The 23,994-nt window shown below is 68.9% G+C and overlaps 2 protein-coding genes across 5 annotated transcripts; one reads left to right on the top strand and one right to left on the bottom strand.

The window, feature by feature from the left end:
* Positions 1-1,277: 1,277 nt before the first annotated feature.
* On the top strand, positions 1,278-4,048 carry LOC126037400 (glycoprotein-N-acetylgalactosamine 3-beta-galactosyltransferase 1-B-like). The gene is given in 4 exon segments (XM_049797701.1): positions 1,278-1,496; positions 1,765-2,102; positions 2,104-2,430; positions 3,877-4,048. Coding segments are annotated over 4 exon segments (1,041 nt in total). The 5' UTR covers positions 1,278-1,291; the 3' UTR covers position 4,048.
* Positions 4,049-7,737: 3,689 nt separating this feature from the next.
* AGAP2 (ArfGAP with GTPase domain, ankyrin repeat and PH domain 2) lies at positions 7,738-22,576 on the bottom strand. 4 transcript variants are annotated; one of them, XM_049797706.1, is made up of 19 exons: positions 22,314-22,576; positions 15,204-15,262; positions 15,036-15,123; positions 14,363-14,448; positions 14,141-14,282; positions 13,927-14,061; positions 13,483-13,604; positions 13,228-13,380; positions 12,714-12,800; positions 12,521-12,625; positions 12,280-12,442; positions 12,074-12,193; positions 11,253-11,399; positions 10,841-10,900; positions 10,380-10,531; positions 10,187-10,277; positions 9,293-9,515; positions 8,930-9,185; positions 7,738-8,411 (listed from the first exon to the last, which is right to left on the bottom strand). In XM_049797706.1, exons 1-19 carry the CDS (start codon positions 22,471-22,473, stop codon positions 8,205-8,207), a joined length of 2,556 nt encoding a protein of 851 aa, XP_049653663.1. In that variant the 5' UTR covers positions 22,474-22,576; the 3' UTR covers positions 7,738-8,204. The 4 variants fall into 4 exon arrangements, with proteins under 4 accessions (XP_049653663.1, XP_049653660.1, XP_049653664.1 ...); XM_049797703.1 differs by lacking the exon at positions 22,314-22,576 and adding an exon at positions 17,163-18,484; XM_049797707.1 differs by lacking the exon at positions 10,841-10,900.
* Positions 22,577-23,994: the final 1,418 nt, after the last annotated feature.

The following is a 23,994-nucleotide window of genomic DNA, read 5'->3' as shown; positions in this document are numbered from 1 at the left end:
TGGATGAGCTAGATGTGGGGGGAGTGTGGTTTTGGGGTGGGGGGAGAGTGTGATTTGGGAGGGGGGGGGGGGATTGTGATTTTGGGGGGGGGGGTGTCCTGTTGTTGCCACTGGAGCCATTTGCACACACATACCCCCCCCCCCATTCCCTTCCCGGGGGGGGGGCACTCTCTCATAATGAGATGTAATGAGGTCGTCAGGCCTCTGCCCCCCCCCCCCCCCCCCCCCCTTTTTAATCAATAAACCGAGGTCAGCCCCGGGCTGTGTCTGTGTCCCCTGTCCCCCCCCCCGTGTCCCTTGTGTCCCCCCCCCCCCCGTGTCCCCTGCTACTCTTCCCTGTTGTCTGTCCGTCCACCCCCCCGCCCCATCCTGCCCCTTATTGCCCCCTCCCCCCAGCCCTACTGCCCCCCCCCCCCCATAGCCGATGCCGTGACCCCACAGCCCGGAATGAGGAACCGGGGTCCCCGCGGGTGGGTGGGGGGGGGGTCGTGGTGTCGTGTCCCGCCCCCCCCCCCCCCCTCCCCTCCCACGGGGATTGCAAAGGGGAGGGCTCATGGGAGCGCGGCAGCCAATCAGGCTTAGGGTGGGGCGGGGGCTCGCGTGGTTCTGGCCAATGGGAGCGCAGAGGGGGCGGGGCGGGTTGGTCAGTCCCGGTACGATGTAGCGGCGGGCGTGGGAACCCCCCCCCCCCCCGGGACACACCGGGACCCCCCCGGGACCGACCAGGACCCTTCCCCCCGGACTGACCCGGGACCCCCCGACTCCCCCCCCGCTCCCAGGTGAGGGTGCAGACGGGACCCCGATCCCGGGACCCCCCCTCGTGTCCCGTCCCGTCCCCCCCCCGTGTCCCGTCCCGTCCCCCCCCGTCCTGCCCCGCTCCTTGCCCTCATCTAGGAAGACACCCCCCCCCCCGGGGGGGGGGGACTCAGGGGGACTGCCCCCCCCCTTAACTTATAATGGGGGGGGGGATCCGTGTCACCCCCCCCCCCGTGCCCCACAGGTACCCCTTGGAGCCGGGGGGGGGGGGGGTGTCCCAGCTCCGCCACGACCCCCTGTAGGTGTTGGCACACCCCCCCCCCCCCCCCCGTGGCTTCTGTCCCCCCCCCCCCCCCCTCCGTGGGTCCTGTCCCCCACCCCATAGACCTTGCCCCAGGGTTTCTCCCACCAGTGACACTTCCAGCTCAGGCTGTGGCAGATGGGGGACGTCACGGGGGCGTCACGGGGGGTCGTGTGTGTGTGTCGTCCCCCCCCACTCCACACTGACACCCCCCCCGCCGTGCCCCAGGCCACCATGCAGCTGCCAGGCCTGAAAAGCACATGGCTGCCCTTCCACGGGGGGGTCTTCGTGGGCTTCACCGCCACCTTCCTCCTCCTCCACGGCGTCCTGCTGCCCCGGCCCGTGCCCCCCACCAGCCAGGACCCCCAGGAGATCGATGACCCCCCCGGGGCAACCCGGTCTCCCGTGCTTTATGGCGTGGCCCCATCAGGCTCTGCAGGTGGGTGACATCATGATGGGGGGGGTGGGGGGGGCTTTGAGCTACCGTGTGGGGACCATGGCGGAGTTTTGGGGTCTCTGGTGGGATGGGGTGGGACGCACGGTGAGGTCCCCCCGACCCAACTGCTCCAACTGGTGGTGGGGGGGGGGGGGGGCGGTGCTGAGGGTGACCCCCCCCCCGACCACATACTGTGGGCGACGGCGCGGGGCCAACGCGCCACCGGGACCCCAACATCCATCATCCCCTTCCGCCGCCACCGCGACGCCAGGCGAGGATGCCGGAGAAGCGCGGGCGCTGTACGAGCGGGTGCGCATCCTGTGCTGGGTGATGACGGGACCCGGCACCCTGGAGACCAAGGCTCGGCACGTACGGGCTACCTGGACACGTCACTGCAACGTGGCCATTTTCATGAGCTCGGAGCCGGATGAGCGTTTCCCCGCCGTTGGGTTGCCCGTCCAAGAAGGCCGCCACCAACTCTACTGGAAGACCATCCGCGCCTTCCAGTACGTGTACCGGCATCACTTGGATCGAGCCGACTGGTTCCTCAAGGCGGACGATGACACCTTCGTGGTGGTGGCCAACCTGCGTTGGCTGCTGGCCGGTCACCCCCCCCGATCGCCCCATCTATTTCGGCAAACGTTTCAAACCCTTCGCCAAGCAGGGCTACATGAGCGGCGGGGCTGGCTACGTCCTCAGCAAGGAAGCCCTGCGCCGTTTCGTGACCGCCTTCGCCTCCGGCACCTGCACCCACACCAGCGCCGTGGAGGACCTGGCCATGGGCCAGTGCCTGGAGAAGGTGGGGGTGGAGGCGGGCGACTCGCGGGACACGTGGGGCCGCGAGACCTTCCACCCCTTTCCACCCGAGTCCCACCTCACCGACAAATTCTCCCAGAGCTTCTGGTACCGGAGCTACTGCTACTACCCCATCGTGGAGGTAGGTCGAACCTCCCGGGACCCCCGTCCATGGACGTTGCCCTTTCATCCTGCCCCAGCTGGGTAGGGGCAACCGCCAGGACGCCGAGGTGGCCACGGTCTCCCCATGTATGGCTACAGTTTCCCCACACGCAGCCACAGTTCTTCTTGCATGGCCATGGTCCCCCCTACGTGACCATGGACCGCATGCGTGGCCACGGTGTCCCCACAATCCGTGGCCACAGTCCTCCACGTGTGGCTACAGTCCTCCACATGTGGCCCTGAGCCCCCTTGCATGGCCACAGTGTCCCCACAATCCATGGCCACAGTCCTCCACATGTGGCTACGGTCCTCCACGCGTGGCCATGGTGTCCCCACAATCCATGGCTACAGTCCTCCTTGTGTGGCTACGGTCCTCCACATGTGGCTACGGTCCTCCACGCGTGGCCATGAGCCCCCTTGCGTGGCCATGGTGTCCCCACAATCCATGGCCACAGTCCTCCACATGTGGCTACGGTCCTCCACATGTGGCTACGGTCCTCCACGCGTGGCCATGAGCCCCCTTGCGTGGCCATGGTGTCCTCATGTCTGTCTGTATTGTGTCCCCCCCCTCCTATTTTTGACCATGACATCCCCCCACGGCGCGGCCACGGTTGCCCGTGCCAGGCTGTCGCGTCCCACCATGCACGACCACGGCATCCGCCCCATAAATACCTGTGGTGTCCCTCTGCCCCCCCCCCCCCATGTGTGACCATAGTGTCCCCCCCCCCCACGCATGACCACAGTCTTCCACACACGGCCATGATCCCACTCACGTGACCATGGTGTCCCCCCACATGCACGGCCACGGCCCCCCCAACCGTGGTCACGGTGACCCCCCCATGCCTGGTGTAGTGTTGCCCCCCCCCCCCTCAATGCGTGGCCACGATGTCCCCCCCCCCCATACATGACCACAGCCCCCCAGCGCGTGGCCGTGACCCCCGTGACACCCACCCATGGTCTCTGCTCCCCCCACCCAAGCCAGTTGCCCGGCAAAGCCGCCTGTGGTGCCCCCCCCCCCCCACCCAACCCTGGCACCTGGCCATGTTTCCCAGGGGGGGGCTGTTGGAAGGGGGGGGCTGGCCCCGCTCTGGTGGTGCTGAGCCGGAGATAAGAGTATCAGCAGAGTAAGAGTATCACTCCTTTTTAGATTATCAGCCAGAGATAAGAGTATCATCATGGAGGGGGGGTGGAAAGTCTGGGGGGGGGGGGAGCAGCTGCCCCCAATGCCCCCCCACCCCAATCCAAGGGACCCTGGCCAGAGGCCACGGTGATGGGCTCAGGGTAGGGGGGGGCAGCCTCCATCCCCCCCCCCCCTCCCTCCTGCCCTGTGGCACCAAAGGGTGGAGGGGGGACATTGGGTGCCCTATGCCCCCCCCCCCCCACCCCTTCTCCATCCCCCCCCCCCCCCCCCTCATTTCTACCCCAGGGCCCCCAGTGCTGCTCGGACCTGTCGGTGTCGTTCCACTACGTGAGTGGGGAGCAGATGTACGCGCTGGAGTACCTGACCCACCGTCTGCGTCCCTACGGCTACCAGCCCCGTTACCGGCCCCCCCTGACCCCCAGCACCCCCCCGACCCCCAATGCCACCCTGACCTAGCCTGGACCCCCCCCCCCCACCACCACCTCCACTGGGACATTTGCTCTCGGTGGCCATCTCTGGGGTGTCACTGGCCATGGGGGCTCCTTTGGGGGTTGGGGAGAATGAGTGGGGATGGTGTGTGTGTGTGTCCCCCCCCAAGCCTGCAGTGGGGTGGGGGGGGGGGGGGCTGGTGTGGGTGCTGCCCATGGGTGAAGGAACCCCCGTGGGTGGGGGTGGGACAGGGACGTGGCCCCCTCCCAGTGTGGCCCTGGAGAAGGGGCTGGGGGAGGGACTGGGGGGACCCATGGGTGCTGCTGTGATACCCCCCCCCCCCCCCGGTCTCAGCCTCCCCCCCCCCCCATATAGCCCCATTACTGCTCTGGGGACCCCAAATGCCCTGCCCCCCCTCCCCCCCCGGGGCTCCTGCTCCCCCCTCTCCATGTCCCCCTCCCACCCCAGCTAGAGCCACGTGGCCCTAATTAGTGGTCGGTAATGAGATTTGCTGGAATTGGATGTCCCTGATCTGGGGGGGGGGGGGGCAGCGGGGGGGGGGGGCAGGGGAGGTGGGGGGGGTCATATCAGGGCAGGGGGCTGGTGGCTTTGAGGGGAATTTGAGGGGGGGGACTGGGGTGGGAGCAACATGAGGCTGGGAGGTGTCTCAAAGGGATGGGGGGGCTGGTGGCTTTGTGGGGACTGGGGGGGGCACAGAAGGGGACAGAGAGGCATTTGGGGGGGGGGGGGTGTCTCGGCAGGACACAGAGTTGGTGGCTTGGGTGGGGGTCAGAGCCGTGGGCAGGGTCCCACTGTGATGGGGGGTGGGCAGTGGCTTGGGGAGGGGGGGGTCTGTGGCTGATGGGACCCTACATTGGCCCCCATTTGGGGAGGGGGGGGGGGCAGATCCAGCACCCTCTGGGGTGACCACCCCCTCCCGTCCCCATCTCCCTTCAGCCCCCCCCCCCCAAATGTCATAGTGGGGCCATGTGGGACAGGCACCCATGGGTCCCCCTGGGCTTCACTGGGGGGGGGGCAGCCTCCTGCAAGACCTATGGCAGCTCTGGACCCCCCCCCCCCCCCCCCCCGGTATCGCAGCCTCCCCCAGCCCACAAGTGAGTCCCCCCACGGGATACACCTGGACACGGGGGGGGGGGGGGGGGCACAGACATGGCCCCAGACACACGGACACACATCCGGACACACGGACACACAGCCCTGGTGGGGCTGTGAACTGGGGCCAGGATGGCCGGTGGTGGGAACTCTGAGCTGGTGACCAGTTTGGGACCTTCTGCATGGTGACGGGAGCATCTGATTCGGTGACTATTATGGGATAGCGTGGCCTGTGACGAGGACGAGACAGCGTGGCCAACGGTGGGAGGTCTGAGTCGGTGACAAGGACGGGACCTTCTGGCCGGCGGTGGGAGGTTTGCTGTGGTGGGAAGGAAGGGAGAGCGTGGGCTGGTGGCTCAGGGTCTGACGTAGCGACGAGGACAGGACGATGGGATCTCTGGGATGGTGACAGGGACGGGACCGCGTGGCCTGGATGAGGATTAGATGTCGTGGCCGGCCGTTGGAGCTCTGAGCCGGGGAAAGGGTGGCCGGTGGCGGGGGGAGCTCTGGGAATAGTGGGGCCAGTGGTGACAAAGCTGGGACCCTCTGGACCATGGGGGGACCTTTGGGCAAGGGCTGCGTGAGGATCCCCCCCCCCCCCCACTCCGGTGGAGACCCCCCCCCTTGTGTCCCCCAGCCGGGTGGCCCTGGCATCCCCCGTGTCCCCTCTGCATCCACTGAGCCCCCGGTCCCCAGCGTTCCTGACCCCCCCATGTCCCCCCGACCCCCTCTGTGTCCCTGCCCCCCCCATGTCCCCCTGACCCCCTCCGTGTCCCTGACCCCCCCATGTCCCTGACTCCCTCCATGTCCCTGACCCCCACCCGTGTCCCCCCAACCCCCTCCATGTCCCTGACCCCCCCATGTCCCTGACCCCCACCCGTGTCCCCCCGACCCCCTCCATGTCCCTGACCCCCTCCGTGTCCCTGCCCCCCCCATGTCCCCCCGACCCCCTCCATGTCCCTGACTCCCTCCATGTCCCTGACCCCCACCCGTGTCCCCCTGACCCCCTCCGTGTCCCTGACCCCACCCGTGTCCCCGACCCCACCCGTGTCCCCTCCGCATCCCCCAGCATCGCTGTGCACGTGGCTCCAGCTGGGCGGCATCGACCCCGCCCACTTCTCCAGGCCACGCCCACCCTGGCCGCCTCCAAAGTCCCTGTCCCACCAACCTCCCCCGGCTAAGCCACACCCACTTTATTTGCATCCCAGCCCTGCCTACACATTAAGCACCGCCCACCTCACCTGCCCCCTCCCCGCTAATTCCCGCCTACCTTATTTACAACCCAGCCCCGCCCAAGGCACCAAATACTCCCCACCACAGAGCCCCACCCCCTTCCAAGCCACGCCCACCATATTAGCATACAGACCCCCGCCCACCCATCCTCCCCAGTTGCTCAGCCCTGCTCCCCTCCCAGCCCCACCCACTGAATTTGTGCCCCGCCCCCATCGAGGCCACGCCCCCCGGGGGCCGCCCCCCTCCGAGGCTCCGCCCCAATCTCTGGCACCACGGCACAGAATCACCGGCGTGGCCCGGTGGCTCTTGGGCACCACGGCACAGAATCACCGGCGTGACCCTCCGGCACCAAGCCGTGGCACAGCTCCACGGGTGTAGCCCCACGGCGTGGCTCGGTTGGCATCACACCATGGCCCATCTCCACCGCCGCAGTCCCGTGGCTCTCCGGCACTGACCCACGGCACAACATCACCAGCACGGCCCTGTGGCACAGCACCACGCCATCCCGCAGCCCCACCAGCACCGCACCGTGGCACAACCCCACGGCATAACCCACCCAGCCACGCCACGGGCCCGTGGCCGGACCCCCAACCTTCTCCGCAGCCTGACTCCCCCCCCCCCCCCCGCCCCGTGCCGCCACCGCCCCATGCCACGACACCGGGAAGGAGCAGCCGCGGTCACAGCGCCAAGTCCGACATTGTTACGTACTTACAGTTACAACCCGAGAGATGAAAACGCTGTACATGGCCCGGACCCCCCCCCACGGCACAGCCCGGGACACCCCCCCCACCACCACCACCACCACCGGCACCCCCCAGCCCCCCAAACTCGGGGGCCGTGGCTCAGCCCCACCGGCGCTGCCGGGGCTCGGGGGCGTCACAGCGGTGGGTGCCCCTACATTCATGGGGTGGGGGTCTGCTCCCGGGGAGGGGGACGAGGTGGGTGTCCGTCCCCCCCCAGGCCCACAGCCAGCGGGAGAGGTGGCGGGGGTCCCGCCGGCGGTTCCCCCCCGCCAGGCACCGTGGCACCGTGGCAGGGGCTGGCTCTATCCTAACGCTAAACGAAGCAATAAATTAAAGAGGTTCCCAAGGGGACGCCGAGAAAAAGGGGGGTGGGATGGGGGGGGGGGGGTGTCAGGCCACGGTGGGGGGGGTGGGGGGTGTACAAAAGGTTGTTGTAGAAAAGGAGGGGGGGGGGGGTCTGCTCTGCTCCTGCCATGGAGCGGGGGGGCTGTGCCAGGGTGGCACAGGGTGGGGGGGGGGGTGGAAGGGCTGGGGGTGACATGGGGAGGGTGACATGACTGGGGGTGATGCAACGGGGGTGGCATGGCTGGGGGTGGGGGTACGATGGGGTGACGTGAGGAGGGTGCCACGGAGCGGGGGGAAGTGACCTGTGCCAGGGGAGGGGGGTGGCACGGGCATGGGGGGGGGTGGCACTGGCAGGGTTGACATGAGTGGGGTGACACGGGCAGGGGTGTCACCGGCCGCGGCACCAGGTTGGGAGCCCTGGTGTCCCAATCCTGGCAGGGTTGTGCCGAAAGGCGGTGCCCACCCCGTGCCGGTGCATGGTGCATGGGGAGGGGGACCCGGAGGCACCGGGAGGGGGACCCCAGGCATCCGGGTGGTGGTGCCACCACCGTGAGCCCCAGTGTCAGGTGTGGGGGGAGACCTGGCAGGGGGACAGGACCAGAAGAGACCCCAGCGGGAGCTGAATAATAAATAGAGCATCAAAAATACAAACCGTGGGGCGGCGGTGGCGGGCGACACCGTGGCCGAGCCGGGGCCCACGGGCACCCGCAGTCCGGGGTGATGCCGAGCGGGCACCGGGCCCCCCACCGGCTATACCAGGGCGGTCCGGGGCTCGCAGGGACCCACGCTGGCGCAGCTGCTCTTGCGGTGTAGCCCAGGGGTGGCCGGGCTACCGGGGCCCTCGCCGGGGCAGCCGTGTTGCAGCAGGATGTCGGCACACTCCTGGCTGCCGGCACGGCGGGCGTAGAAAAGCGCCGTGCGGCCCTGGCCGTCCCGTGCCCGAACATCTGCGCCGTACTGCCGGTAAAGCCGACGTGTCAGCCGCCCCACGCAGCCATCCTCGGTCCCCGAGGCCGTGACACGGTCCCCGTGGCCGTGCCGCGTCCCCAGTAGCCACACCGTGTCTGCCATGGATGTGCCACATCCCCCATGGTCGTGGCACGTTCCCCCGTGGCCATCCCATGTCTTTCTTGGCACGGTGTGATTCTCATAGCCATGCCACGGTCCCCATGACCACACCACGTCCCCCCTAGCCACGTCACGGTCCCAAGACCATGCCACGTCTCCCATAGCCATGTCATAGTCCCCACGACCATGGCGTTTGCCCTCTGGCCATGCCACGGTCCCCATGACCGTCCCACGTCGCCCATGGCCACGTCATAGTCCCCATGACCACGCTATCTCCCCCCCCGGCCATGCCACGACCCCCATGACCGTCCCATGTGCCCCGTGCCCACCCCGTGCCCCTCCATGCCATGCCACAGCCCCTCCACCACCCCCCAGTCCCCCTCTCCGCCCCCCGCCCCCCGACATACCCACACCAGCAGCTGGGTGATGACCACGAGAGCCATGTCACAGGCTACGTGCAGCGCCGTGCGCCGGTCCTTGTCGCCGGTGCTGACGTTGAGCTGTTCCTTCTTGCTGTGGGCCAAGAGCAGCAGCACCGTCTCCAGGTCCTTCTCCTGCACCGCGCAGAAGAGCTGCTCCCCCAACGGCACCTCGGTGGCCGGCAGCGGCGCCAGGAAGAGCCGCTGCTCGTACTTAGCCCGGATCCACGACTCCCGCTCCTCCCTGGAGAGACGGGTGGCATCAGGGACCGCGTGGTCGCGGGGGAGGTGGCGCGGCGGTGACGTGGTGGGTGCGGAGGAGTGTGTGGGGGGGGAAACGGGGACACCCACCGGGATGACTCGTGGGTGGGTTTGCAGCGTCCCTGCGGGTTTTTCTCCCAGATGCTGTTGGCGGTGGCGTTGCCGATGGACGTCAGCACCAGCGTGAGCTCCCGGGGCCAGTCGTCCAGGTCGAGGGAGCGCACGCGGGACAGGTGGGTGCCCAGGTTGCGGTGGATCCCCGAGCACTCGATGCAGATCAAGGCCCCCAGGTTCAGGCTGGCCCAGGTGGGGTCTGGTGGGAGACGGGGGGGGGGGGGGGACCGCGCAGAGACCGTCGGCACCGTGCCGGGGTGGCCCGTGGCATTGCCTGGCCCATGGCACGGCCCACGGCAACATGTGGCCGTTGCATGGTCCGTGGCATCCCTCGGCTTGTGGCACCCCATGGCGCGCGGCACAGCGTGACCCATGGCACCACGTGTGACCCGTGGCGTCGTGTGGCCTGTGGCATCACGTGGCACGTGGTGGTTCCTAGCCCGGGGCATCGGGTGGCCCACGGCATGACATGGCCCATGGCATTAGGTGGCCCGTGGTGTCATGTGGCAAGTGGTGCTTCCTTGCCCGGGTTATCAAGCGACCCGTGGCACCATGCCACCCCACAGCACCATCCGGCTCATGGCACACCTTGATCCACGGCACTGCAGGGCCCGTGGCACCGTGGCACCAGTGGCACCCACGGCTCCACGTGGCGCACAGCTCTGCGTGGCCCTATGGCACCCCAAGAGCAATGACGCCCAACGTGGCCCGTGGCACCGACGGCACCCACGTAACCACCGACCCCGCGTGAACCACGGCACTCTGTGACCGATGACTCCCCCACGGCCCACATGGCCGGTGGCACCACGCAACCGATGGCCCCCCCGTGGCCCCGTGTGACCAACAACCCCCCCCACCCAGGAGACTCACTGGGTGCCCCACAGTCCACGCAGAGTGAGTTGCCCCGGGCGTTGCGGATGGCCTGGATGGCCACGGCTTCGCTCTGGCTGTCCATGCGAGCCTGAGGAAGACGACGGCGGTGGGGAGTGAGCAGGGCAGGGGGTGGTGGCATCATGGACCACCCCTCCACACACCCCACCCTGGCCACCCGTGGGGGTCCTACCTTGTTCTTGCTGCTCTCACAGCACTGCAGGCTGGCCAGGATCTGGCTCTCGATGGCCTGCACCCAGGCATCACGTTCCTCGAAGCTGCCCGCCTCGAAGTGCCACGTCTGGCCCGTGCTGGACACGATGATGAACTCAAAGTTTTCCTCCTCTGCGGGACCAGAGACCCCCCCCGGTGGGTGGTGGGATGGGGACGGATGGTGCCGCACGGGGATCCCGCACCCGGGGAGTGCCGGGCTGCACCAGCGCCCACCTCCCCATCTACCGCCTTGTACCCAAAGGGGTTCCCACCCCGGTGTTGCCCACCACCCACCCGCTCCCCGGGGACCCCCCCCCTCGTCTCTGCCCGTCCGCCGGGCAGGGAGGGGAGGACGGGGCAGGGGATGCGATGGCAGCAGGCGAGGATGGGACACAGCCACATGCATGAGTGGAGCAGGCCACGCGCCACGCGCCACGTTACCTGTTTTATAAATATTTCTTAAACTACCAAAGCTTTTTAATTTCCACATTTTGCGCTTGGCTGCGGAGGGTCCGGGGGCAGCGAGAGCAGAGAGAGGAAAGGGGGAGAGAGAGTCACGAGAGGAGCCCGCAAAGCCCCAGCGGGACGGGGACGAGGTGCAGGGGGGTGGCAGGCGGTGGCAGAGCGAGGTGGGGGGGGACGGGACACGGAGGCGTGAGGAGGGCAGCGGTGGCTGAGCGTGGCAAGGGCAGGAGTTGGGGGGGCAGGATCGGGCCCAGATCCTCCGTTCTCAGGAGCCCTGTGGCATTACCGGGACGTCATCCCCGTGGGGTGCGGTGGCGTTGTCCCCATGGCTCGGTGGCCACTGTCCACGAGTGACCGGGGCTCGGGGCACCGTCCCCGGGGCTCTCACCTTCTGCCTGCCCGGCCGAGCCCTCCGTCTTGGACGGCGTCATCAATTTCTTCCGTCGGTGCTTCTTCCTGTCGATCATGGGCGATGGCGGCGGGTCTTTGCCGGAGCTGCTGGGGCTGGATATGGCTTCGAAGGCAGGGGGGCCATCTGCCGAGAGACCCACACGCTGGGGTGCTGGGGGCCACCGAGCTCGCCGGGGCCACTGCGCTCATTAGGATCACTGGGGCCACCAGGGTCACAAGGACCGGTGGGCTCACCAGGGCCATTGGAGCTGCCAGGGTCACCAAATTCACCAGAGCCACTGGGGTCATTAGGACCAGCAGGTTCACCAGGTCCACTGGTCTCACCAGGGTCACAAGAGCCACTAGGGTCACCAGGGCCACTGGGACCAGGGTCACCAAATTCACCAGGGCCACTGGGGTCGTTAGGACCAGCAGGTTCACCAGGTCCACTGGTCTCACCAGGGTCACAAGAGCCACTAGGGTCACCAGGGCCACTGGGACCAGGGTCACCAAATTCACCAGGGCCACTGGGGTCGTTAGGACCACCAGGTTCACCAGGTCCACTGGTCTCACCAGGGTCACAAGAGCCACTAGGGTCACCAGGGCCACTGGGACCAGCGTCACCAAATCCACCAGGGTCACTGGGGCCACTGGGCTCACCAAAGCCACCAGGTTCATTGTGGCCTCCAGGATCACCAGGGCCACCAAGGGCCACCAGGTGCCACCAGAATCCCTAAGGGCCTCCCTGGGCAAGGTCCCTGGCTCCATCCCGGTGAGGTAGCTGGGTCCACGAGCATGAGAGGGGACGGGGACACTCACCAGAGCCAGACAGTTTGGCGCTGGAGGCGGAGGCGCAGCGCTGCAGCGACCGCTCAGCCTTGCCCGTGCCCTTCATCCCCGGCTCCGGTGGGAGGCTGAGCCCCACCGGGGAGGCACCGGCTGCGGGTGGAGAAGGACCGGTGTGACACAGGGGGTCCACCCCCACACCCCCACCCCACTGCCACCATCACCGCCCCGGTACTCACCACCGCCCTCGGGTGCCGTCCCACCGCCCACGTCCTTCACCAGCCCGTTGATGCTGGCGGAGGGACCGCAGGCAGAGATGGCGCGGGGCGGGCGCTTGCCGGGGACCTTGACGGTGGTACGGAGAAGGTCCATCTCCTTCCCATGGGTGCTGTGGATGTAGTCCTGCCACAGGGACAGGTGGGGGCTGAGACCGTGGCTCCCCCCCACTGTGGGGACAGGGGTGGGGACGGGGACACTCACGTTGATGCTGGGGTGGTAGAAGAGGAGCCCATTGCTGGACAAAGTCACGTACTTCTTCTTCCACTCCTTGTTGAGGGAGTTGCCGCTGCGCTTCAGCAGGAAGCTCTGGGGACGAAGGGACGGTGAGGGGGACAGGGAGGGGACGGCTGGGGACCTTGTCGTGTCCCACCACCGCCACCACCGCCCCGCCGACCTGCTTGATGGGGATGGCACGGCCGCTGCCCGCCACCTCGCCCCGGCTGTCCAGGCTCCGCTTCTCCGAGTCGCTGCCCCGGCGCGTCTGCGGGGAGACGGAGGACGGGGTCGGTGGGACGCGTGGTGGGGGCACTGGGGGTGCCACGTCCCCCACCACTGCGGCTCTGCTGGGGGGACACCCTGGGGTGCCCACCTTCCCCCACTGCCAGACCCCCATAGTGGAGACACCCTGGGTGCCGTTTGTGTCCCCCATCAGCACCCTGCCAGGGGGGGCACCCTAGATGCCACGTGTCCCCCTGTGCCTCCACCACCACCATGCCAGAGGGACACCCCACGTACTGTGTACCCCCCGCTGCTGAGTAGACACCCCAAATGCCGCGTGCCCCATGCTGCCACCACCCTGGTGGGTGACACCCTGGATGCCATGACCCCCCCTCGCCCTGCCACCACCCTGCCAGGGGGACGCCGTGGGTACCACGCGGCTGCCACCACGGGGGTCCCGGCACACTCACGGCAAAGAGGCTGGTGCGGCGCTTGGCCCCGCGGTGCAGGGAGCTGGGGGTACCCAGGGGGGCCGGGGTCTCGCTCCGCAGCTCCCGGTGGCTGACGTTGGGGGTGGATGGCAGCGAGGATGAGTAGTCGCTGGTGTGGCCACCGTTGCTGGCCTGGATGGGACGTGGGGTCAGCCCCGGTGTCCCGTAGCCAGAGGGACAGGTTGAGGTGTTGGGGGGCAGCACCCGGCCGAGGCAGGGCGAGCCGGGGGGTACCTGGCCGGGGTGGATGCCCCCGACGGGGGTGGATGCGGCCGAGTGGCTGGGGGTGCTGGGCAGAGATTTGCAGGACGCCATGAGCTGCTGCTGCTTCTTCAGTGCCACCACCTTCTGGGCGACTGCGCCGAGAGTCTCACGTCAGGTGGGTCATGCTGCCGAGACACCCCCCCTGTTCCCCCCCAACCTGCCCAGCCACGGTCCCCATCCAACCCTGCCAATGGTCCCCATCATCCCACCCATCCATGGGTCTTGTGCCACTCTGGCTGCAATTCCCAACCTACCCAACCACGATCGCCATCCCACGGTCCCCGTCCTACCCGGTCACCGGTCCCCATCCTGCCACTGGCATTGGCCCCCATCCCACCACCAGCACACAATCCCCCCCCTCCACCCCGGCTACGCCGGACCTGCCGGTGCAGCCGAGCGCCCCGGGACACCCACCCTCATTGAAGACCCGGTCAACGTTGAGGCCGTACGTGGCACAGGTCTCGTAGTAGAGGCACCGCTTCATGTCCCCGCAGAGCGCCTGAGCCCGGGCGTCCTCGATCACCCGGGGGTTGGAGGAGCTGATCTTGTCTGGGGGGGGAGTAGGGGAGTGAGGCGGGGATCATCCCGACCCCATCCCTGTGGGGCTGGTCCCACACCCCCAGCTCACCCTGGGTGCCCACCAGCGCCAGGGCCACCTCACTGGTGCCCCGGTAGCCGCTGAGCAGCGCGTGCAGCTGCGTCACCTCCTCGAAACTGCTCTCGTTCTCCAGGCTGAAGACGAAGATGACGGCGTCCACCCAGCTGGCAAACTGGTGGGGGGACACGGATGGGGGTCAGGGCTTGGCACCGGCCGGCACAGCACGGCCCCTGGCCCCCAATCCCCAGGTACCTTGGCGTCCGGGGCGCCTCCTTCCTCCCGGATGAGCAGGAGGTGGCTCTGGCCATCGACCGTCACCTCACGCTTGAACTGACCACCTGGAGCCGGAGGGAGGAGAGGGGGAAGCCTTCTGGCTCTGCCTGACCCCATCGCCTTGAACAACCCATGGCCATGCCCAGCACCGTGACCTTCTCCATACCATGGCCATGCCCAGCACCATAGCCTTGCCCCCATGGTCATGCCCAGCGCCATGACCTCCATCCCGTGGCCAGGCCCGTCACCGTGACCTTGTCAATCCCATGGCCAGGCCCATCACCATGACGTTGTCCCCCATGGTCATACCCAGCACCATAGCCTTGCCCCCATGGTCATGCCCAGCACCGTAGCATTGTCCATCCCATGGCCATGCCCAATACTATGGCCTTGTCCATCCCATGGCCATGCCCAGCACCATGACCTTCTCCATCCCGTGGCCAGGCTCATCACCACAGCCTTGTCCATCCCATGGCCATGCCTATCACCACGACGTTGTCCCCCACGGTCATGCCGAGCACCATGACCTTCTCCATCCCGTGGCCATGCCCAATACTATGGCCTTGTCCATCTTCATGACCTTGTCCATCCCCACGGCCTTGCCCATCCCGTGCCCAGCACCACAACCTTCTCCATCCCCGTGGCCACTCACTCTCGGTGGGCTCCAGGCCCACGTAGGAGCCGGTGAGGAAGCGATGGACGAGCGCTGACTTCCCGCTCTTGCTGCTGCCCAGGACTCCCTGGGGAGAGGGCAGAGGGGGCGTCAGGGCGGCCGAGGATGGGAGGACACGGGGCAGGGACACGGGGTCATGGTACCCACCAGGCGGATCTCGGGGACGGAGCGGCCCAGGGTCCATTCCTGGCTGTTCACCAAGGCCTCTGCGGGGAGGAGAGGGGTGAGATGGTGCCTGGGCACCCCCTGGCACCCCCCAGCACCCCAGCCCAGGGTGGGGCACGGCCGCCCCCAGCCCTGCGGCAGCGCCGCTGGCAGCATCTTGCGTGGGCGGCCACGAGCCGTCACCAAGCAACGGCACCGCACCGAGCCCGGCGGGGGCGGCGGGAGGGACACGGAGACGCGACGTGGCGGGGACGGGGACGTGGCGCCACGGGGCCCCGCTCGCCGTGGGCACGAGGATGCGGTGGACGCAGGGACGTGGCAAGCACGAGGATGAAGAGCGGCAGGAGGACGTGGCGTGGCACAGGGTGGTGACGGCAACCGGGACAAGATGGGCATCAGGACATGACGGGCGCCAGGACGCGGTGTGGCACGAGGACGTGGCGTGGCACAGGGCCATGATGGATTCCAGGACATGATGGGCACAAGGAGGCGGCGTGGCACAGGAACACGATGGGCACCAGGGCACGGCGTGGCACGAGGACGTGACGTGGCACACGGTGGGCACGAGGATGCGATGGACATGGTACGTGACAACATGGCAGGCACCAGGATACAGCATGGCACGAGGACGTGGCGCGCATGGGGACACGACAGGCACCAGGACGCGGCGTGGGACAAGGATGTGGTGTGGCACAGAGACATGATGGGCACCAGGACGCGGCGTGGTACGAGGACGCGGCGTGGTACGAGGACGCGGCGTGGCACACGATGGGCACGAGGATGCGATGGACGTGGTGCACGAGAACATGGCAGGCACCAGTGCGTGCGGGGCACCAAGACGTGGCACGGCACAAGCACACAGCGTGACACAAGCACATGGCGTGGCACAAGGACGTGAAATGGCACAAGGACACTGCCTGTACCCCCCACGCACCCTGCCCGGCCCCCCCAGCCCCCCTCAGGCAGTGCGGCTCCTTGCCTCCTGCACCGCGAGAAGGGGAAACTGAGGCAGGGTAGAGTCAGAGGGTCCCCCCCCATCCTGTGCCTCAGTTTCCCCTGTGCCATACGCACGACTGCACGTTGCCAGGTGCGCGGCAGGTGAGGGGTTAACGCCGCTGCCTGTCACCCCGCACATCGTCACCGAGCTGCCACCCCCGGGTGTCCCCGCTCCCACCCCCGGGTCCCCAGCAGGTTCTGCCCACGCGCCCCACGGCACCGGTGGGTTGGGGATGGGAGCAGGGCGGACGAAGGGATGCAGAGGGGCGGACGGACGGACACAGCGTGGCTACGGGGCGGCCAGACAGATGGACGTGGGACGAGTGGGACAGAAGGACGGGCGAACGTGTGACGCACGGATGGCGACAGGGATGGAGGAGCGGAAGGACGGATGGACGGATGCCGGGATGGAAAGACGGGTGGGAGGTTGGCCCCTGAGTCCCATGGAGCCAGCCCCAACGGGGAAACTGAGGCACAGGAGCTCCCACCACGGCCGGCACCTGCGGACCCCCCATGTCAGCTGCCCCACGGGACCCCAAGGCCGGGCACGGGTCAGGACGCCGGGGTCCCCCCACATGGCGGGGGTCTCCCTGCCTGGTGGGTCACAAGTCCTCAACCAGCCCCCCCGCCCCAGCACCCACTGATCCCCCCCCCCGAGCCGTGGGGCGCAGACAGGTCCTTCTGCCCCACACAGGTCACAGCCCCGCATGGGCACTCCCCACGCCGACCCCCTGCCCCAAAAGCAGCCACGGGGAAACTGAGGCACGGCACGACATCCCACGGCACAGCCGGCGCGCCAACGTAGGCAATCCGGTGGTACCCACCCCCCCCCTAACCCCGCCATCCCTCCTGCATCCAGGTCACCGGGGGATGCAGGGGAAACTGAGGCACGGTACGGTGACCCTTCCCAGCCCCGGTTCCCCCCTCCCCAGCCCAGTTACTCACTGGGGGAGGCCCCTCTGCCCGGGTCGGTGCCGAGCAGGGCCCAGGGGGGTGCAGGGTGGGTGGGGGTGGCCGCCGGGCTCTTGGTGAAGATCCCGCTGATGAACTTGAGCATCTTGCGGTCACGGGTGGAGGCTCGGCCGCCCTCGCGCCCCCGTTTCAAGCCCGTTTCGGCGAGGGGGGGAGCGGGCGCCGGCGCCAAACCCCCCGGTCCTGGGTGTAAATCGCTGTAATCCAGGGTCTTGCTTTTGCCTTTGTGGGGGGAGAGCCGAGCCCGCGGCGGAGGTCGGGGGACCCCCTCGGCGCCCGCTTTGCCCCCCGGTTTGGGGCGTCCCTTGCCTTCGCCCTCGGGCCAGGAGAGGCGGCTGCCGGCGGTTTTGTGGGGGCCTTTGCCCATCTTGGCGTCGGAGCCCACCTTGGCACCGCTGGTGGTCACCGTCTTGAAGGGTTTGGTGCCGGCCAGGCGTAACCGGCGGGCACCGGCGGCCGGGTGCGGGGAAGATGCTCCGGGTGCCGGGTGGGAGGGGGGTTTGCCCCCATCCGGGGCACCCTCGGGGCAACCCCAACTGGCTTGGGCCAGCAGCGGGCGACGAGGGGGTGCCGAGGGGTTGGGGCATTCCTGGGGTACCCGACCCCGCTCCCCCGGCACCTCCAAGGTGCCCTTGGTCCCCCGGGCGAGGGAGTCGGGTTTGGGGGGCACGGCCGGGGGCAACAACGCCGGGTCGGGTTTAGGGGGTACGGCGGGAGGGGGTAGCGACGCCGGGTCGGGTTTGGGGGGCACGGCCGGGGGAGGAGGCAATAAGGCCGGGTCGGGTTTAGGGGGTACGGCGGGGGGTAACAAGGCCGGGTCGGGTTTTGGGGGCACGGCAGGCGGGCCGACGGCAGGCGTCGAAGCGGGCGAGCGGGGGCGGTTGACGCCATGCCCGCCACGGGGTTCGGCGAGCCGTTGGGCAACCGAACCTTCACCCGTCGGTGTCGGGCCGGGACTGGGAGTCCGGGGGCTGCTGGGGGGCAACGGGGTGTCGATGGGGCCGGAGCCGGCAGTACTTATCCAAAGAGCGTCCTGGCGTTGGAAAAGCCGCTCGGGCCTCTTGGTTTTGCCGCCACCGCCACCACCGCCGCCGGGGTCTTCGGTGCGGGCAGCATCCGCCGCCTGCCCGGTTTGGGGGGCTCCATCGCTGCCCCCCCCTAATTGCTCCGGTTCCCCTGGAGCTGCCACCGATTCGAGCTTGACCAGGGTGAGGGAGATGAGGTAGGTGGTCCGGCGCTGGAGGCCGGTGGTCCTGCTCATGGGTGCGGGCAGGGCAAATCCCCCCCCCCACACACACCCCCCGCACTACCACCACCCCCTCCTCTCCGCCCCCGGAGCCGGGTAGGCAGGCAGGCAGGGACACCCCCCCCCCTTTTTTTTTTTTTTTTTCCTTTCCCTGTGTGTCCCCCCCCCCCCTCCCCTTCCTCCTTCTTTTTCCTTTTTCTCCCCTCGCCGGCTCCGCGTCCGCCGGTACCGGGAGGATGCTCGGCGCGGTCCCCACCCCCGGCCCTGCCTCCCCGAAGCCTTCCCCGCTCGCCCGCCCCCGGAGGGGTTGGCACCGCCGTCGCCCCCCCCCCCCCCCTTTCCTAAATCCACCCCACCCCCCCTTTCTGCCCCCCCCACCCCACCCCTCAGCCCCCCCCCACCCCACCCCTTCCGCCGGGATCGGGCCCCCCCCCACTCACCCCCACCCCGGGTTAGCGACCGGGGGGCATCGTGAGGGGGGGGGGGTCGTCCCCCTCCCCAGGGCTGGGGGGGTGGGGGGGGTGGGGGGGAGATGGGAGGGGGGGGGGTGGAGTGGGGGGGCTGGGGGGGGGAGGGTTATGGGGTGGGGGGGGTGGAGGGAATGGGGAGGGGGGGTTATGGGGTTGGGGGGGGGTTATGGGACGCGGGGTAATGGGTGGGGGGGGAGGTTATGGGGCGGGGGGGGCCATGCCCGGGACCCCCCGGGACCGGGGCTCACGGCAGCGCCCCGACGGGTTCGTCCTTGGCGGCGGCGGCGGTGGCGGTGGTAGGAGGGAGGGGGGGGCCCGGGGCCCGGTGCCCGGCGCGGGGGGGGACCCTGCGCGGCCGGGGGGGGCCGGGGCCGCCGCTCTCCGCCATGCGCCGCTCCCGGGGCCGGGCCGGGGGCGGGAGCGGGCGGCGGCCCCGCCGCTACCGGGCAGGCGCGACCGCTTCCCCCCCCCCCCCCCCCCCCACCCCTCAGCCCCCCCCAACCCTCCTCCACCCCCCCCATCTCCCCCCCTCCACCCCCCCATCTCCCCCCATCCCTCCCTCCCCATCTCCCAGTCCCCTGCATCCCCCCCCCCCAGTCCCCTCCCTCCACTCCCCTAGAGCAGCAATGGGGGGCCGGGGGGGGGGGGGTGGGGTGTGTGTGGGGGGGTGTACTGGGGGTGTGGGTAGGGGTCCCTGGGGGGCCACAGACACGGTCCAGGCCTCCATTTGCCCCCCGTTTTCCGGCATTTTTAACAGCGGACGCAGCAATCCTCCGCATCCCGTTGCCACGGCAACGGCGGGGCTGGTGATGGGGGGACCAGCCGTGGCACCCACTGGTGACACCCAGGCCAGGCTGTCACCATCGCACCCAGTCACCTCCCTGGTCTGTGTCGTTTAGTCTGTGTGTGTGTCCCCCCCCCCGCCCCCAGCATCTGCCACTGTGACCCCCCCCCCCCCCCCACGCACGCTGCCACGCAGGCCTGTGTCCCCGTGGCACAATCCAGGGAGGGGACACGGGGGCTTGGGGACAAGGGACAGGGCTCAGGGATGGACACGGGGGTCCGGGACAGGCACGGGGTGTAGGGACGGGTACGGTGCCGAGGGACAGACGTGGCGCTTGGCGGCGGACGTAGAATTTGGGGATGGATACGGAACTCGGGGACGGACGCGGCGCTTGGGGACAGGCCACCTGCCTGGGTTCAGTGGGGCAGGACCCCCCCCTCACCCCTCTGTGCCCACCCTAGGGTGACCAGGAGGTGGGTGCTGGCACCCAGGGGGCAAGGAAAGGGGGTCCTCAGCCCCGTGTCCCCTCTAGGACAGAGGTGCCAGGGGCCGAGCGGACATGGGTGGCCTGTGGGCCTGGGGGCCACATGTCCCTTGTCGTGTCCCCCCCCCCCCCCCCCCCCCCCCCCACCGGTGCGGGGTCCCCGGGGAGCTGGCACGTCTCCGGTGCTCGTGACAGAGCCAGGCACGTCGTCCCAGCAACCCGCCCACGGCCCACGGCGAGCCACCGCGCCGTGTCCCCTCCCCGGCACCCGCTGAGGATGGGGGGGGGAAGGGGGGCACCCCCTGAACCCCCCCCTCCCCCTCATCTCTTACTGTCACCCCAGGGGTGGCACGCTGCCCCTGGGCAGACCATGTCCCCATGCTAGGCTGGCGGGGGGTGGGGGGGGGGTCCTGGCCCTTCTCAGCCCCCCCCCCCCCCCAATGGTGGCAGTGCTTCCCCTCCAGTACAGCCCAGTCTCTCCCAGTGCCCCCCAGCAGCCCCCAGGTGAGGGGCCGGGTGCCCCCCCCCATCACTCAGGGTTGGCCATCATGGCACCATGTCCCACACTATGGGGGGGGGAATGGAGTCACGCCGTCCCCCCCCACCTAGGACAACCATGTCCCCATCCATCCCATGTCACCAGGTCCTGCTGGACACCCCCCCCCCGCCCCCAGTGTCCCCCCCCGGGAGTTGGGGGGCTGGAAGTGGGGGGAAAGAGGAGGACAAGGGGAGGGCACAGCAGGCAGCACCCTCCCCCCCCCCGAAACAGGAGCTGGGCTCTGGGATGCACTGGGGGGGCTGGGGGGGGGGGGGTATCCTGTGCCCCCCCATCAGTGCTGGCGGTGGGTACCACTTTGCGGGTGCTTAGCAACAAGGCATCCCCCTGCTTCCCGTTGCCATGGCAACCGTGCTGGGGAGATGCCAGCGCACAAGGGGGGGGGGGGGGGGGGGCACAGGGATGCGGGGTTTGGCACTTGGAAGCTTGGGGGGGGGGGGGGGGGGATACACCGGCACCTGTGCCCCCGGTGATGCCATCCCACCAGACACCCACCGGGAGGGACTGTGGGGTGGGAGAGTCGTTCGTGTCCCGTGTCCCCCTCCCCAAAACTCTTTGGGGCCCCCCCCTAAAAGCAGGGCACCCCCCTCCCCTCCCCAATTCCGGCAGCAGGGCCCCCCCCGTCGGCGACCGCCGGAGGTGAGGAAACGGCCCACGTCACCGACCGCAGCACCGGGGCTGTTGCACCGGAAACCACCCCGACGGCACAGCTGCGGCAAAAGGGGGCCAGCGACCCCCAACCCCCCCCACGGTGGGCCCTTGTGCCCCCCCCGTGTCCCTACATGGGTCCCCATGGAGGTGGACGGTGCTACTGGGCCCAGCTAGGCCCCCAGTATGGCACTGGGCAGGATTGGGCCTCGGCCGCACTGGGGTGCTGGGCACTGGTGCCCCACGGTTTGGGGGCGGCCCTGTTGGAAGGGGGGGGGGGGGAAGCCCAGGGACCCCCCTGAGCTGGGACGGGCACTGCCAGCGCGGCCATAGGGACCACCACCGTGTGCATCACTGGGTGTCTGTCTGTCCATCCGTCCCTCCATCATCCTTCCACCTGTCCGTCCATCCATCTGCCCATCCACTCTTCCGTCCATCCACCCTTCCGTCCATCCATCCTTCCGTCCATCCGCCCTTCTGTCCATCCATCCTTCCGTCCATCCACCCTTCCGTCCATCCACCCTTCTGTCCATCCATCCTTCCGTCCATCCACCCTTCCGTCCATCCATCCTTCCGTCCATCTACCCTTCCGTCCATCCACCCTTCTGTCCATCCATCCTTCCGTCCATCCATCCTTCCGTTCATCCACCCTTCCGTCCATCTACCCTTCCGTCCATCCACCCTTCTGTCCATCCACTCTTCCGTCCATCCACCCTTCTGTCCATCCATCCTTCCGTCCATCCACCCTTCTGTCCATCCACCCTTCCGTCCATCCATCCCTCCATCCATCCATCCCTCCACTTGTCCGTCCATCCATCCATCCTCCCGCCCATCCATCCTTCTGTCCGTCCGTCCCCCCTCCCCGCCCCTCCATCCCTCTCTCCACCCCCCTCCCCCCATCCCACTCCCCACCGGACCCCCCGGCGCTGCCGGTACCTTGCACCACGCAGAGGGACGCGGTGAGGTTGGCCCTGAGCCGCGGATCCGGCACCGTCTCCACCAACCGAATCAACTTATTGACGTGTTTCTTGGCCCCTTCGTGCCGCTTCACCTCCGCCCGGATGGCGGCCAGCACCTGCTGCCGGGGGGGGGTCATGGCACCCTTAGGTGCTGGCAGGGTCCCGCCGGGTCCCCGGGGTCATGGCTCAGCTCGGGACTCGGCCCCGTTTGGCGTCGTTCTCCCTTCGGTTCATCCGGCCCCGCCGGGCCACGCTTCCTGGCTGGCGTCACCTCGGTGGGGTTGGCGTCACTTCGGTGGGGTTGGCGTCACCCCGGTGGGACTGGCATGGGTGCCCGCCGGCGGGCGCAGGGTTGGGCCTGGGAACCCAGGGAGCACCGGGGCGGCGTGGCGGTGCCCGGCCCCGTCGGCGCGTCGGGACACGCCGGAGCCCGTCGGACGGCACGGCCCGGCACGCCCGTACCCGCCGCCTCCGGCAGCCCCGCGACGAGTGGGGACGCGGCGGGGAGACAGGCGGGAGCTGGCAGGGGCGGACGAGGGGGACGGGTTGGGGACGCGGCACGGTAAGGGGACACGCGGCTGCTGGGACCCACCGGGGACGTGGACACGCGGGGACAGGCACACGCAGCCGGGTGCTGGCTGGGGACACGCCAGGGACACGCGTGTGCTGGGGATGCACTGGGACACTTAGACGTGCACCCGTGGGGGTCTTGTGCAGCCCCAGACGCGCTGGGGACACGTGTACGGCCGCACAGACACGCTAAGGACGCAGTCATGCTAGGGACATGTGTGCAGCCACACGGACACGCTGGGGACATGCATGAAGCCACAGAGCCATGCTGGGGTCATGGATACAGTGATACAGTCATGCTAGGGACATGCATGAAGCCGTGCAGACGTGCTGGGGACATGTATGCAGTGACACAGTCATGCTAGGGTCGTGCGTGCAGCCACACGGACACGCTGGGGATATCTGTACAGCCAGACATGCTAAGGACACGTGTGCAGTGACGCAGTCATGCTAGGGACATGCGTGCAGCCACACGGACACGCTGGGGACATGCATGAAGCCACACGGACACGCTGGGGACATGGATACAGTGACAAAGACACACAAGGGACACGTGTGCAGCCACCGAGACACGCTAGGGACACGTGTGCAGCCCCGTGCACATGCAGCCATGCGCCCACCAGCAACGCGCTCGCCCCAAAGCCCACATCCCACCCCCACGCCAGGCACCCATGGGCTCCAGGGTGGGGGGGTTGGGAGACATCCCCTCCCCCCCCCCCAAATCCACAGCCCCACGACTTCCCACCACCCTGATGTGACCAAGCACCCATGGGGTCCCAGCACCCATAGGGTGGGGGGACAACAGCAGTGTCACCGTCCCCTGCGCCCCCCACAAGCAGAGGCAGGGAGACGGGGGGGGGGCGAGGAGAGGTTTATTGGGCTGGGGGGGTACAAGGACACCACGAGGTGGCCGTTGTCCCCCACTCACAGGACCAGGACATCGGGGAGGGTGGCCCACTGTGGGTGGGGGGACAGTGGGCACGGCCACCGAGGGGACCCTGGGTACCGTCACCGGGGTGGGGGGACGGGGACACCACGGGGGTGCTCCGGGTGGAGGAGATGGTGATGGGGGTGAGCGGGGAGGGGTG

Source organism: Accipiter gentilis, unplaced genomic scaffold, assembly GCF_929443795.1.
Source record: "Accipiter gentilis unplaced genomic scaffold, bAccGen1.1, whole genome shotgun sequence".
NCBI classification, from domain to species: Eukaryota; Metazoa; Chordata; class Aves; order Accipitriformes; family Accipitridae; genus Astur; species Astur gentilis.
The sequence above is the reverse complement of the archived record's forward strand: the minus strand, read 5'-3'. Positions and strand labels throughout refer to the sequence as shown.

Bases quoted from the DNA above. Each gene is read 5' to 3' on its own strand.
- AGAP2 (XM_049797703.1), bottom strand. From the start codon at position 18,450: ATGAGCAGGACCACCGGCCTCCAGCGCCGGACCACCTACCTCATCTCC. The intron at 12,626-12,713 runs GTCGGCGGGGCG...CTTCGTCCCCAG, and splicing joins GTGCCATCCCCATCAAGCAG to AGCTTCCTGCTGAAGCGCAG. The intron at 10,532-10,840 runs GTAACGTGGCGC...CTGGTCCCGCAG, and splicing joins AAGAAATATTTATAAAACAG to AGGAGGAAAACTTTGAGTTC.